At 58.1% G+C, this 13,075-nt stretch overlaps 2 protein-coding genes across 2 annotated transcripts in view; one reads left to right on the forward strand and one right to left on the reverse strand.

Annotated features, from left to right (window-relative positions):
- Positions 1-1,230: 1,230 nt before the first annotated feature.
- BRI3 (brain protein I3) lies at positions 1,231-10,379 on the forward strand. Its single transcript, XM_040634777.1, has 3 exons — positions 1,231-1,486; positions 2,057-2,159; positions 9,964-10,379. The coding sequence occupies exons 1-3, from the start codon at positions 1,345-1,347 to the stop codon at positions 10,094-10,096; spliced, it is 378 nt and encodes a 125-aa protein (XP_040490711.1). The 5' UTR covers positions 1,231-1,344; the 3' UTR covers positions 10,097-10,379.
- A 176-nt stretch (positions 10,380-10,555) lies between these two features.
- Positions 10,556-13,075, reverse strand: part of BAIAP2L1 (BAR/IMD domain containing adaptor protein 2 like 1) — a 91,494-nt gene continuing 88,974 nt past the window's right edge. Inside the window, exons 13-14 of the mRNA XM_040634776.1 lie at positions 12,785-12,822; positions 10,556-12,302 (exon numbers count right to left, since the gene is read on the reverse strand). Coding sequence (XP_040490710.1) covers positions 12,227-12,302; positions 12,785-12,822 — 114 coding nt within the window. The 3' untranslated portion in view covers positions 10,556-12,226. The remainder of the gene's footprint in view (positions 12,303-12,784; positions 12,823-13,075) is intronic.

The following is a 13,075-nucleotide window of genomic DNA, read 5'->3' on the forward strand; positions in this document are numbered from 1 at the left end:
GCACAGGGTGCTGGGATGATGATGACCAGTACAGGAGGTGGGCTTTGAGGAGCTAAACTTGTGACCTAGATAAAAGATGGTCGCTGAGGAAAAGTTTAAAATAAGGTGGGGTCTGAGCTGTCCTTTGTCCTCATGCTGGATCAATCTGCAGGTCACATGAGACACCAAATGCTACAGAAGGCCCTGGAAAGGCCTAGAGGAACTACAAATGTAAGGGGTTTTAAGCTTGCAGATCCTTCTTTTACAAGTTTTATTACAAACCCATTAAGAATTAGCGGGCGGCAATGAAAATGCTTCAGTGAGGGAAGCCGACCTAGTGGTTGGTCTTTGCGTCAAGTTTAGGCCACTCCCCTTGTCTGAGTCTTGGTCCCCGGGCTGTAAACTAGGGCTAATGAGTACCTCCCGGGTTGCTGTGACGATTAGCAAAACCGACCAACGACGGAGGGACGGTGCTTGTCACGTAGTAGGTGCTCAATATTTAGGGTTTTGTCCCCAAGCGGCGAATTATTTGTAATCAGCGGCTACAACTCGTAGAAATTACCTAATTTATCAAGAAGAAAACCGACGGAATGAACATCAGCTGAGCGCGAGCAGGCAAGGCTGAGAAGCACGCCCTGCCTTTTCCGGCAGGAGTTTGCGCTCCCACTGACCCGGGCCGCCGCCCTGATCGGGATCCCGGGTCGCTCGGAACGCGGAGCCCCCGGCCCCTTTGCCCCGGAGCGGTGACAACCAGGAGACGGCCGGGGGACTCGCCCCTCCTGGACTCTCCTCCTAGCCGCCCCTGGCCCCTTCCCTTCCCCGTGGTGAGTGGGCTCGGGCGATCGGACCTCCACCTGGCCAAGGGGTCTCCGCTCCAAGATGGGTGGGGCGGGCCCAGGCGCTGGAAGGGGCGGAGTCGGCGGGCCATTAAGGTCGCGACCCCAGTGCGGCATCTCCTTGAAGTCGTGTGTGTGGCGCGGAGTCTTCTCGCGGTGGCGGTCTGGGGGCCGTGGAAGTGACGGGGGAAGAGCGTGGGGTCAAGGCCGACAAGTGGCCGACCGGGTGTCCAGGGCCGGACGCGGCCCCTTTAAGACGCCGCGTCGGCCCCGCCCCGCGCCGCACCCCCGCCGGGAGCCGCGCCACGTGACCCGGGTCTTGTGACTGGCCGGGGGGGAGGCGCGGAGGGGAAGCCCGCGGCGCCCGCCTCCGAGAGGGGCCCAGCCCCGCAGCCGCCGTCGCCGCCCGCGAGGAGCGGGTCCCGCCGCCGGGTCCGGGCGTCCGCGCGAGTCCGAGCCGACGCGGGAGCGGGAGTCCTTGCGGGAGTCCGGGCGGGAGCCGGGCCGGGCGCGGTGGGCGCCGCCCGCCATGGACCACAAGCCCCTGCTGCAGGAGCGGCCGCCCGCCTACAACCTGGAGGCCGGCCAGGGCGACTTCGCGTGCGGCCCGCACGGCTACGGCGCCATCCCCGCCGCGCCCCCGCCGCCGCCCTACCCCTACCTCGTCACAGGTGCGCCCGGCGGCCGGGGACTGCAGGCCGGTGGGGCCGGGGTCGGGGCTGGGCGCCGGGCCCGCGGCCCCAGGAGCAAACTTTGGGCCCGGTCCCGTGGCGACCTTTAACCCCGAAACCAACTTTTCTCCGGACGCCTCCTCGGCGGGGGGCGCGGCTCGGGCGCGCTCGGGAAGGAGGGGGGGCGCGCGGGCGCTGCCGAGGGGCCGCCCCGGGGCCGGGAACGCTGAGCCCGTGGGGACGGGTGGCGGGTGAGTCTCCCGCACTGGGAGCCCGCTGTCGGGCCCTCAGCCGACCTGGGGGGTCGCGAGCACCGGGCCCGCCCGTCCCGGGAAGCGCCGCGGCGCTGTTTCCCATTAACTTCGTTAACCGGGTGCTGTCTGCAAATTAGCACCCAGTAAAGCCCATAGTGGGCACTTCGTGGAGGCGGGCCGTTGTCTGGATTTTGGAAGGGATAAGTTTGGGTGCAGGGGATGGGGGGTATCGGGGCGGGGGGACGGCAGGAGAAGTAGCCCTCAAATTTGCCAGTTTTCCTCCCGGCCCCCTTCTGATGTGCCTTCCTGCCCACAGGGATACCCACCCACCACCCCAGGGTCTACAACATCCACAGTCGAAATGTCACCAGGTACCCTGCCAATTCCATCGTTGTCGTTGGAGGCTGCCCAGTCTGCAGGTATGTCACAGGCTGGGGGCTGGCCCCCAGAAGCCTCTGAGAACACACCCCCAGAGCCTCAGAAAGGCAGACTCGCTGGGAGATGGGCCAGTCTTGGGACAAGCTGCTGACCTGTGGTGTGGGAGAGCGTGGGTTCGTTTGTTCTTAGGTCTCAACATTGTTTCATGGGTCATCGGGCAGGGGTTCCTTTTGCTGTGGAGTTGGGTGGTTTTGGGGCCCCTTAGTCTGAAATGAGTGGGATGCAGAAATGTTAACACCTGGTGTCCTTGGTTCTGGGATCTGCAGTTGAATCTTGAAGCTGGTGGAAGGTTTTGTTTTGCTGGAAAGGGCAGGTAGAAGTGCCCTGGCAGGAGAACCCTGACTCAGATGGCCAGTGTGTCCAGTGATCCGGGGGTCCAGGATGCCAGGGGAGCAACATCCATGGCGGAGCCATTAGCTGGAGAAGGATGGAAACACCGTGGGTCTTTGTGTCGGGCAGGAGCCATATTTCATATTCTCAAACCAAGCCTCCAGGGTCTCGTAACTTTTTATTGGGTCTGAGATGCAGCTAGCTACGTGCTTGTTCTGCGTGGGTCATGAGCGTTCAGATTCAGCTAAGACTTGGTCCTTGCCTGCTTGATGCAAGAGTGCGGGTCTTCAGCTTGTCTGGGAGAAGGAAGTTGAAGTCTCTGAGATGGAATTGAGAAACGCTGGTTTACACTTAGACTTAACGTCAAAGGTGTATCTGGAAGGCCCAGAGTGGAGTCAAGGGGGAAGTTAAAAGATTTCAGAATCGCAGGGCTCAACGGTGTGGGCCGGGGAGGGCCTCACAGAGATTGGGAGGAGGAGGCTGGACTCCCAGAGTCAACCGTGTGCCCAGTAGAAGGGGCCGTGGGCTGGCTGGGGATTTCGTCTGTAAACTCAGGACAGGTGTGTTTTCTGATACGGCCTTTGGGGGAACATGAAGGGGGTTGGGGGAAAGAGCGATGACTTGTACCCTCCTGGACCCCATTCTCTCCACGGGCACCTGGCGGCATCACAGGTGTTGGAGTTTGAAGGCACAAGGGTGGGAAGAAGGGACGCGGCCTGGGAGCTCGCCGAATGCTGCTGGGCTGGGCAGGGTTTGGTCGCTTGTGGAGAGAGCCACTGGGAGTCGTGTGTGGTTATGTGCAGAGGTGGGTGATGGGAAACCCTCTGGCTTTGGCTTTGAGGTTGGTGCTGGGTGCTCAGAGCCCTGGCACAGTCCTAATGTCCCCTCTTGGGCCAGCTGGAGGATTCCAAGGGCCTGTTTTTGGGCAGGAGAATCTTTGAGTGATCTCCCAGGTTTCGGGAGGAGGATCAGAAGGTGTCTGGGGCAGATCGGTCTGGCTGGGATTTCAGCGTCTCCACGCCATGACTGCGCGTCATGTCCCAGGCACTGCTGCGTCTGCTGCAGGCGCTGTGTTCCGATCCTGGCCCTCTTTTCCCTCTTGGGAAGTGGGGGTGTCGGGGTGCTCTGTGAAGCCCTTCCTGGCCCAAGCACCCGGGCAAGGGCCCCGTGGCTGCTGCCGGGTGGGGAGCACTTTCTCGGGTTACTTCCCTTTCCCCGGGGTGGGAGCTCTGTCATTCCGGAGGCCTGTGGCTTCTGCTAACTGGGGTCCCAGAGCCCCAGTCCTGCAGAATCTGGATCAAGGTCAGCTGCCTGAAGGCTGAGGTGTGGGGCGCCCGCACCGGGGACAGGCTTTTTCCTTTTTATGTTGGGATCACCATCCTCCCTGCCTCTGGGTGGGAGTAGTGACGAGGAGGTGCTCTGAGAGCGTGTTTGGGGACTGAGTTGGGACCAAACGCTCTTGATTCCCTCTTGGCCCGTCCCCGTGATTCCCTCTTGTGTGCGGACTGAGAAGGATGGATGCTGGCAGTAAGGGCCCCCCTAACATTGGGTGTTTCACGCTTGCGTGTGCCCGTCTTCCGGCCGCGGTGCCCTCCGCTGCTGGAGAGCGGGTAGTCCCTTGGCCCCGCGAGGCCTTTCTCTGCTTCTGCAGCATGTGGAGTGTGGGGCCAGCTTCCTAGGCAGCGGGCGGGGGAGCGGGAGGCATGGGAGATGGGCAGTGGGAAGGAGGGAGAGGCTGGGCGCTTCCCGGGGGAGCGATCCTGTGGTTTGGGGAGTGGGTGCGTGGCCCTGGGGCGGCTCCTGTCTGCGGAGAGTGGAGAGGTGTCCCCTGGGGCACAGTCCAGCTAGGCCACTGTCTGGCATCCAGACTTGGGAGATGGGCCACTTGGCATGTGACTACACTGTCTCCCTTTCCATCCAGCCAGCCACGCTCTATCCCCTTCCCTTCCTGGTAGCTTGGCAGGGCTTTGCCCAAGTCACACGTCTGTGATTCCTTCTGAGTGAGGCTTGGCGTAAGAGGCCTGTGTCACTTGTCACTTGGCCATCGTCTTAAGCAGCCTGACCCCATCTTCCCTTTTTAGTGGGCTACGAGAAAGCTTGTCTTTGGAGCCCAGCAGGTGAGCGTGCTCCTCATTTCACCCCTGCCTGTCTGCATTCAGCGCCATCTTGCCCAGCCAGGGCTTTGGCCAGGCCCCGGCCTCTCTCAAGCCGGTCCTGCCTTGGGGGATGCAAGGTGAGGGGAGGTGGCAGCCCCCGGAGTCTGGGATCCCAGGCCTGGCTGCAGTGGGGCCGCCTGTTGGGCAGGCTCTCTGGGCAGCATGGGTCAAAGGCCGGAGCATGTATAAAGCAGCAGGCTCAGGGCCTGGCCTGCCCCGGGCTCCCCACTGACACTGGCCGGGTGTCACTGGGTGTTTAGTTTTGGCGGTAACCGGAGGGGTGCGAGGAGACCCAGAAATGAGTGCGGCCTTGGAAGCCGAGAAAGGCTCAGGGAACAGCCGTCAGGGTCAGATGCTGCCCAGAGTCAGAGCAGTCAGGTCCCTGTGGCACGGGGTGGTTAGCACAGAGGGTTCTGGCGACCCTGGTAGAGCCATGGGGGCAGAGGCAGGCTGAGGGTACGACACAGGGCATGGGGGGCAGGGTGGGGTGTGTGGAGGGGTCCTGAGAGGAAGGGGTCTGGGACGGAGCCGAGGGTGTCTGGACAGTGGGCTGCGGGCAGGGGGCAGAGGGGCCCTTTCCTATTATCGGGGCCCCAGCTCATCTGGCATCTACGACCGCAAAACCAGTGTTGCGGCCTTGCCCTGACGGGTCCGCTGGGCCTGGGCTGCCTGGAAATCCCGCCGCCAGGATGGGCCCTGCCCATGTCCGAGGTCCTGCGAGTTCTGCCCGGCTTGAGGGGGCAGCACCCGGATGAGCTGGGACTCGTGCCCTGGGCTGTGCTGGGCAGGGCGCGCAGCTCGTGGGAGCACCCCGAGGAGTGCCGGGGGCCTGCTCTGGTCCACAGCACGTCCCGCAGGTGGTCCCCCCCACCCCTCCGGGCACCTGCCCTGTGTGCTGCTGCTCCGGGCGGCCCGTGTGTGGTGGAGGCCGTGGGACAGCAGAAGGCCGGACAGAGGCGCCTCCCAAGTGGTGGTGCTTTGGGCATCTGGTCCCCAAGCTTGGCTCCAGGCTGAAGGGCCACCTGGAGGAAGTCCTCTGCTCCCTCTTCCCTGAGGAGACGTGGGCTTCCAGTGAGGCCGGTCTGGGGCTGGCTTCCGCCCCGAGTAACTGGGGACAGTGGAGCGCTGCGGCAGCTTGTGACCCTGAGTGCCCCGGGCTCCGGGGCGGGGTTGCTGTGAGGGATACAGGACGTGCTGACCTCTGGGGACCTGCAGCCAGAGGGACGAGGGACGTGTGGGGGCTGCTGTTCGCGGGGCAGCTCAGAACGCACTCCCGTCGGGCCACTCCGCGGTCCCTCGGGAGGCCGGAGCCCCGTGCAGGCCCCGGCCTCGTCTCCGTCATCGTCCTGCTTGCCCGCCGAGAGCCTCGCCAGGCCGCTCCCGGCCCATGTCGAGTGGCCGCTTTCTCCGTAGGGTCAGAGTCAGGAGTTAGAGAATCGTTTTCAGAATTTGTCAGTTCCCAGTTTCTCCAGCTTCCACATCCTTCCCTGACTGCCCCCCCCATCAAGCCTATTGCTCAAGAATGGGGCGGGGCCTTCCAGCCTCTGTGGGGGCAGCTCCCTCAGTTCGGATTCTGAGCCAGTTGAGAGTTGAAGCTCGTTCTGAACTGATTGGGACCTTTGAGGGGCAGGGTTTGGAGAGCAGAGCGTGTGACACCGTTTGGGAGAGGCTGACAGGAGGCAGCCTGGGTCAGGATTGTCCCCGGGCGTCCCCTCCCTCCTGTGGTGCCTTGGTGGGGGGGGGGGACCAGCACCCGGCACAGGTTTGCTCTGCACCTGGAGTCTTGCTCCGTCAAGAGTGGCCCAGAGATCAGATTGTGGTTCTCAGTTCCTAAGATTGTGGATCTTTAAAAACCGTAAATCACGCCGGCGTTGTCTTTGAGGTCTGGGGCAGTACCCGTGGTCAGAACATTACTGTTTGCAGCAGGATGGGAATGTTCACGGGAAGTGGATGAATGAGCACCGTACGTGGCCACGAGTTCGTTCAGGTCACAGATGGTTGCCAGGCGAGTTTGTTACAAACCTAGAAGAAAGTTCCTTCAGAGCTTGTTATCGTTTGGGAGAGGTGTGCGGGCCCCTGGGCTGGCAAGTGTGGTGCCCGAGGGCCGACCCCGTGTTTGTAGGCATCCGCCGGCTGTCCTTGTTCCTCATGCTTGAAAGCGTGTTAGGTTTGGGAAGGTGGTTTGGTCACAGACTTGCTGGCAGGGATGGTCCCCATCCCTGAAGGGAAAGGCCCTTGCTCTTTCTGGAGACCTGTGGCCAGGCCATCTTTAGAGTGGGGTGGAGGCGAATGGGGGGAGCTGGGGCTCCGGCCTGGGGTGTGGGCCGCGGGAGTGTGCATCAGACTGCTGCTTACGGAGGACAGAGGAGTGCGTGGAGTGCTCCACCCGAGTGAGTGACGGCTGTGGACGGAAAGCGCCGCGGGTCTAAGCGGCAGGCGGCTTGTGTTCTCGTGTCCGGGAAGCCCAGGTGGGCCTGGTGGGCCCGCGGTCCCCACTGCTCTGCCTTTTCAGTTCCCAGAGCACTTCCAGAGCTGAGCGAGGGGAGCGCTGGGCTGAGACGGTGTTAGGGCTGCTGGGAAGCCTGGTGCTTGGGCAGGGCTGGTCCCCAGCCTCATGGGCAGACAGGGCCTGGGTGTGTGCCCCCCACCGCCCCCCGGGTTTCCTCCAGCTGTGGGCCGCGGAGAACCAGGGAAGAGGCAGGTGGGGCAGGCTGCCCACGACAGCCGCCTGCCCTCCGACGGGCGGTTCGTGTGCCAGCAGCACCCGTAGCTCCTGCCCCAGCCTAGGTGGGTGCTCAGCCAGGCAGTCCCTGTCCTTGGGCCTCACTTGCCCCTAGAGGGGATGCTGGGCAAGGCACCCTCCTAACTCCTTCAGAGGGCAGGCTTCTCTGGAAGGTTCTCAGCTGGTGCTTGTGACCCAGCTGTGAGGACTGGTTCACTTCCTCCCTGTGCTTTTTCCTTGGGAATTCTAACCGACCACGTGAACTGGTGTGATTCCTGGGATTTCAGCTGCGGGTGGAACTTCGGTAGATGCCAGCCAGGGAGGAAGGAGGCCAGGGGCGCCTGGGTGGTACCAAAGCCCCGAGTGGTCCCAGGCCGCCTGGCCGCCTCCAGCTGCTCTCAGAGTGGCTTGATTAGCTTCCACAGTTGCAGGGGCTGTTGGCGAGGGCTGTGGACAGAGCAGGTGCGTTCCTGTCCCCGTGTGTGTGGCCCAGGGTGTCCCTGAAGCCTCACCCCTGACTTTGGCGGCATGGCCTCTGGTGCTTTTGCAGGTGGGGCAGGTGTGAGGTGGGCTCTGCACAGCTGTGTTTGGACTCCCACGGGCAGGGGCAGCCATGGGAGGGCCAAGGAACAGCGTGGGGACCCGACGGCCTTGGTAGTCCTTAGAAAGGGGACTCCTATTATAAGACTTTTGTAGCAGTCTAGACAAGAAAAGGTAACTCTGCTGACGGAAATTCAGGCCTGTTGATTAGCTTTCCCTCAGATCTGGCCTTGCCTGTGTCCAGGCTGACTGGGCTGGGAAACTCCGGCTGAAAGAGTTCCACAGGGGTCTTTACTGCGGGACTTCTCAGAGCCTTTTTTTAAACTGTGCACTGTGACTCCAGGACAAGGGGGCGCATGGCAGGGGGGAGTTTGCTCAAATTAACCAAAGAATTCCTTTTCTTTTCTGCAGAGCTTATCGGGGGAACTGGTGTTTTAGGACAGGCCCCTTGGGAAGTAACGCTAGTGGGTACTGTCCATCGTAGACATTTAGGCATTCCTTCCTGAGCGGGGAGGAAGGGAAGTGGGCATCGGGTTTGAGTTTTTCTTTAAGCAGTTGAAAAACAGGCTTCCTCCTGGTCTAGATAAGTCCTCAGCCTGGTGCCCGCTCCGCAGAGCTGGGGCGTGGGCTGGACGTGCAGCGGGGTGGGACGGCTGTGTGCAGTGGCGGGGCTCACAAGGGACGGCAGCAGGTTTGGCATCTTGAGGGGAGGACACCTTCTGTTGGGTGCTTCATCGTGACACTTGACCTTCTATTAAGTTGAACCTTCCTCCTCTGCACACAAGGTGGCAAAACGAGCAGCAGCTGCTTCTAAAACATTGTGGGCACAAGAGATCCACAGGAGATCTTAGCAGCGTTTGAAGACAAAGGAGCTGAGGTGTGGGTAGAGGAGGAAGTGGCTTCAGGAAGCCTGAGGCAGCTGGGGTGAACGTGGGGGGGGGTCACCCCCTGAAGGCCGGCTCGCTCTGGTAGTGCGGGGGGGGGGGCAGGTCTTTCTGCTTACTGGCCCAGCTCCTGTCACCTGTGGAGACCCTCCTTTCTTCCTTCTCAGTTCCCAGCCCTGGCTGATTTGGCATATTGTTCTGGTGAATTCTGGTGAAGTGCCTTGTTCACAGCCTCCGCTCACAGCACAGTGGACGAGGCTGGAGGTGTCCCTGGCCGCCTGGGGAGGAGCTTGTTTCCACTGACTTTGCCTGGTTCTCTGCAATGTGAAGCATTGCTCATTAGGGCTGAGCTGGCTAGTATGGTTATTTTAATTTCAGTTCTGTGTCCAGAACTTTCCAGAAGTAGCTTAAGAAGCAGTGGCAGAGCTAAGTGCACGGCTCCTACTTCCCATCTTTGGGGCCTTTGAAAATGACCCTGGAGTGTGAGTGGTGACTCCAGGTCACTGAACCTACACTCCTGGCACATGGTTGGGGTGATAGCCCGTAGGCGTGTGTGTTGTGCCCACTGAAGATGAACTTGACTTTGTGAAGAAATGGAGATTAAATTTCTCAAGATAAGTGGTCTTTTTACAGACATTGTGAATATGGCTGATTTTAATCTTTCACTAAAATCTATTGTAACCTTCTCCCAAAACCATTTTTTCAGATTTTGGAACGGAGAAAGATCAGTTTAGGGGATGGAAGAGTAAACCTTCAACAGTGGGGAAAAAATACCCTAAAATGACTTGGTTTTCTTGGTCTAGTTTTCAGAGAGACAAGAACTTTAATAGAAACTAGCATTTGCTGCTGCTTCCTCCTTTTGTAACGGAGGAGCAGGACGACAAAACAGGGTAGGTAACGTGGCGAGTGAATGTTCTTGTCGTTACAAGTGAGGATTCCGTCGGTAGCTTCCCTCCCCTTCACACGTCGAGCGGCGGCGGCGGCGGCGGCGGCGAGCAGTGGCCCGCCTGCTCCCGCGTAACGGGCGCGTTGCTGGGGGCGAAGACTGCTTCTGGGAACAGGGTCGCTGAAGCACCAGGGGCCCTCTGTCCCCTCTTGTGCGGGGCTCTGCCAAGGGCCCTAACAAACACGAGTGCCCCTCTTCTCTCCACAGAGTCGGGGTTCTGGAGGACTCCTTCACCTTCCTGGGCATCTTCTTGGCCATCATCTTGTTCCCGTTTGGGTTCATCTGCTGTTTTGCCTTGAGGAAGCGAAGATGCCCCAACTGTGGAGCCAACTTCACTTAAAGGGACACCACCTCTGGCTTTCCTACATCCAGCTGTCTTTTTCTAATGTAAATGTCGTGTACAGTAGCTTTATTCGATTAAGCTTTCAGGACTGTTTTGTAAAGCGAGGTGGGATAGACGGCATGAGCTGCGGTTTCGTGGGCGCAGGGGTCACAGCGTGGGGACACAGCAGCACTGCTCCGGGGTGAATGACAGCTCAATAAAGCACTGCTTTTATTTTTTGCAGTCTTCAATTTGAGAAAGGTGAGAAATACTGTTTTAAATAAATGAGATTCATACCATTGTTAGCTGGTTCTGCTTATTCAGTGTGCGCACACTGCTGCTTGTGTGAACGAGCTCACGTGCGTGTTGGAAACTGTGTAACCAGACTAGAATACCATCCCCATCGCCTGGCTTCGGCAGCGTCCGGCTCCCGGCAGAGCGCGATCTAGTCCTCTGTAGACAGTCACAGCTCGAGAGTGTGCTTTCCAACTTTTTATTAATATGACAAAACATAATACCTTGACATTGACAGAGCACGCACCTGTGCCCAGGACCTAAGACAAGCTGTCCCATCCTCGGTGAGTGCCCCCCTCCCCTTCTGTGAAGGCGGAGATGGGTCGGGTGAGCCAAGGGAGCCCGCAGAGCGCACCTGAGAGTCTCTGTAACAAAGCCGAGGATCCCGAACAGCAGAGCTCTGGAGGCTAAGGAGGCTTGAGCCCCCACCGCTGAAAATACTGCACTTCCGTGAACCCTCCTTACTCAGATGGTGAGGGAAGCAGTGGACCCTGAACGAGCTGTGACGGTGATTTCTTCGTTGGCTGGAGCGTCGTGTCTCAGGACAGGTGTGCTGTCTGCCATCGGCACTCAGCCCGACTCGGCCCTGGAAGAGTAGCGCTTGGTGGGGTGGCCTGGGTCGCCTGGCGGCCAGGACAGGACCAAGAACGTGAAGTGTCACACGCTTCCACTGGTTTACCTGCATTTGACCGTGACCACTTTCAAGTTTATAGAAAAATGTTGATTTTATGGCGAAACCAGAGCAGCTGTGATAAATACGGCCGTCTTTGCCCACACAGTATAACGGCCCGGGTGTGCGTCATGACCCTGCACTCCTCCAAACAGGGCCTGCCAGAGGTAAACTCGGCCACTGGCTCAAAGTTTCCGGTTCTGAGGGTGTGATGGCGGGTCTTGGATGAAACACAGACCTTCCCATCCCAGCCACCAACACGCAGGCTCCCGGCTTTCCACGTGCTCTTGGGGGGGGGGGCAGTACCTGATTCAGAAATGGAGAAACTTGGACCCCAAGACGTTTCCGAGTACACTAGCAACGGACGCAGCTTCAGTCAACTAGCGTAGTGAGAGCACCCTGGGGTTGCTCACGTGGGGCCCTCACCGCAAGTCCGACGCTCTGAGCCAGGCCCCCGTGCAGTCCAGTTGGTAACTCTGAACTGCCCAACTCCGGAGCCCCTTGGGTGATTATTCTAGTACTAAACATCATGGCTGTGACAGGGACAGGCAAAATGTCTCTACGCTCTATAGCTGTGTCTAAATCGAGGGAAACGGAGATTCCTCCATCTTAGGTAGCTCTACATTTGATTAAACAATTTAAATTTTTTAAGTTAAAAAATTAAATTTTATATAATAGTCTCATAATTTATATTGCTAACAATTATGATTTGCATGCTAATATGCAAATTTACACATCATTTCCTTTAGATAAACGTCATAATGCTAGGTAAGAGCACATGCTTTATAAAATAAAACTGTGGTCTCCTTTGCATTCAGGTGCAGAAAGCCAGTCATGAAAGCACAGACTATCCCTTACTCTGGCTATTAAAAAAAGTAATCAGAGTATTTAAAAAATACAGTGAGGACTGGAACCAAATTTACCGTCTTCTGATGAACAGAATATATTTTAAGTGACTGAGCTAATCACTGAACTATTACTTCTTTATCTTCTTACAGACAGAAATGTATCAGCCCAACTATGTTAAATTGAGAGAACGCATTGATTTGCTCAAGTAGAATACAGTTAAAATCAGGCACCTTTTGGCGAAGCTTTACAACAGTTACTGCGCACATCGACCAATGTGTATCATTTTGCAAGTGAGAACTTAATGCTGGAGGAACTGGAGTTCCCAGACCCTCTCCTCATCGGATGATGGGCGCTGAGCGATCGTTTGTCACGGTCGGTCGGAGTTTCACAGTAGCAAAGGGGTTTTCTCCGCTGCAGGGGAAGGAAAAACAAGGCTGCAGAAATACTACGAGATGGAAATTTGATTTTAAAAGCTATGAACTACTGTTCTTGCTCTGTGAAATTCTATGGCTTCTATATAAAATTCCGGACATTTTCTGAATGAACGTTTCTCTGTGGCAGTTCTCTCTGTGCCACCCACCTGCTACAGAACTCTCCAGAGCTGTAGACACTGTAACGGGAGAGCCCACCTCACTGTGGCCCCTGTGCAGGAGAGGGGTTACTCGGGAGAGCCACCTAGGACAGGGTCTGGATTAAGTTGCCCGACACAACTGTGACCAGGGCTCCCCCCTTTGGGACCTGGGCAGAGGCTGGCAGAGCCTCCAGGCCCTTGTCCCCAGACTGATGAGAACAAGGTGGCCGTGTCCTCACACCCCACAGGCCCAAGGCCTCTCAGGGTCAGGCCTCCTGGGCTGCGCACTGATGAAGGCCCCCACGCACAAAGGTTAACATACCTGAGGAAAGGAGGCTTTGCTGTCCCATTTGCATCGTTCTGTGAAGAAGATAAGGGTGAAGTTTATGGAAGGCTCATGAAATTGGGACATTTTTAATAAGACCCAAAGGTAAAGCCATCTAAAGCATAAGGGACTCTATGGCTAATGCCTGTTTTAAAAAGTGCCCCACAGTCTCTGTCCATTTGAGACCATCTCAATGTCTGTCTAAAGTCACTTAAAGAACAAGGGCAAGAACAGAAAACCTAAGACACGGAAGGGCCCTCACAAGCACTGAACGACTCTGACTTTGAG

Source organism: Ursus maritimus, unplaced genomic scaffold (assembly GCF_017311325.1).
Source record: "Ursus maritimus isolate PB19 unplaced genomic scaffold, ASM1731132v1 scaffold_2, whole genome shotgun sequence".
Taxonomy (NCBI): domain Eukaryota; kingdom Metazoa; phylum Chordata; class Mammalia; order Carnivora; family Ursidae; genus Ursus; species Ursus maritimus.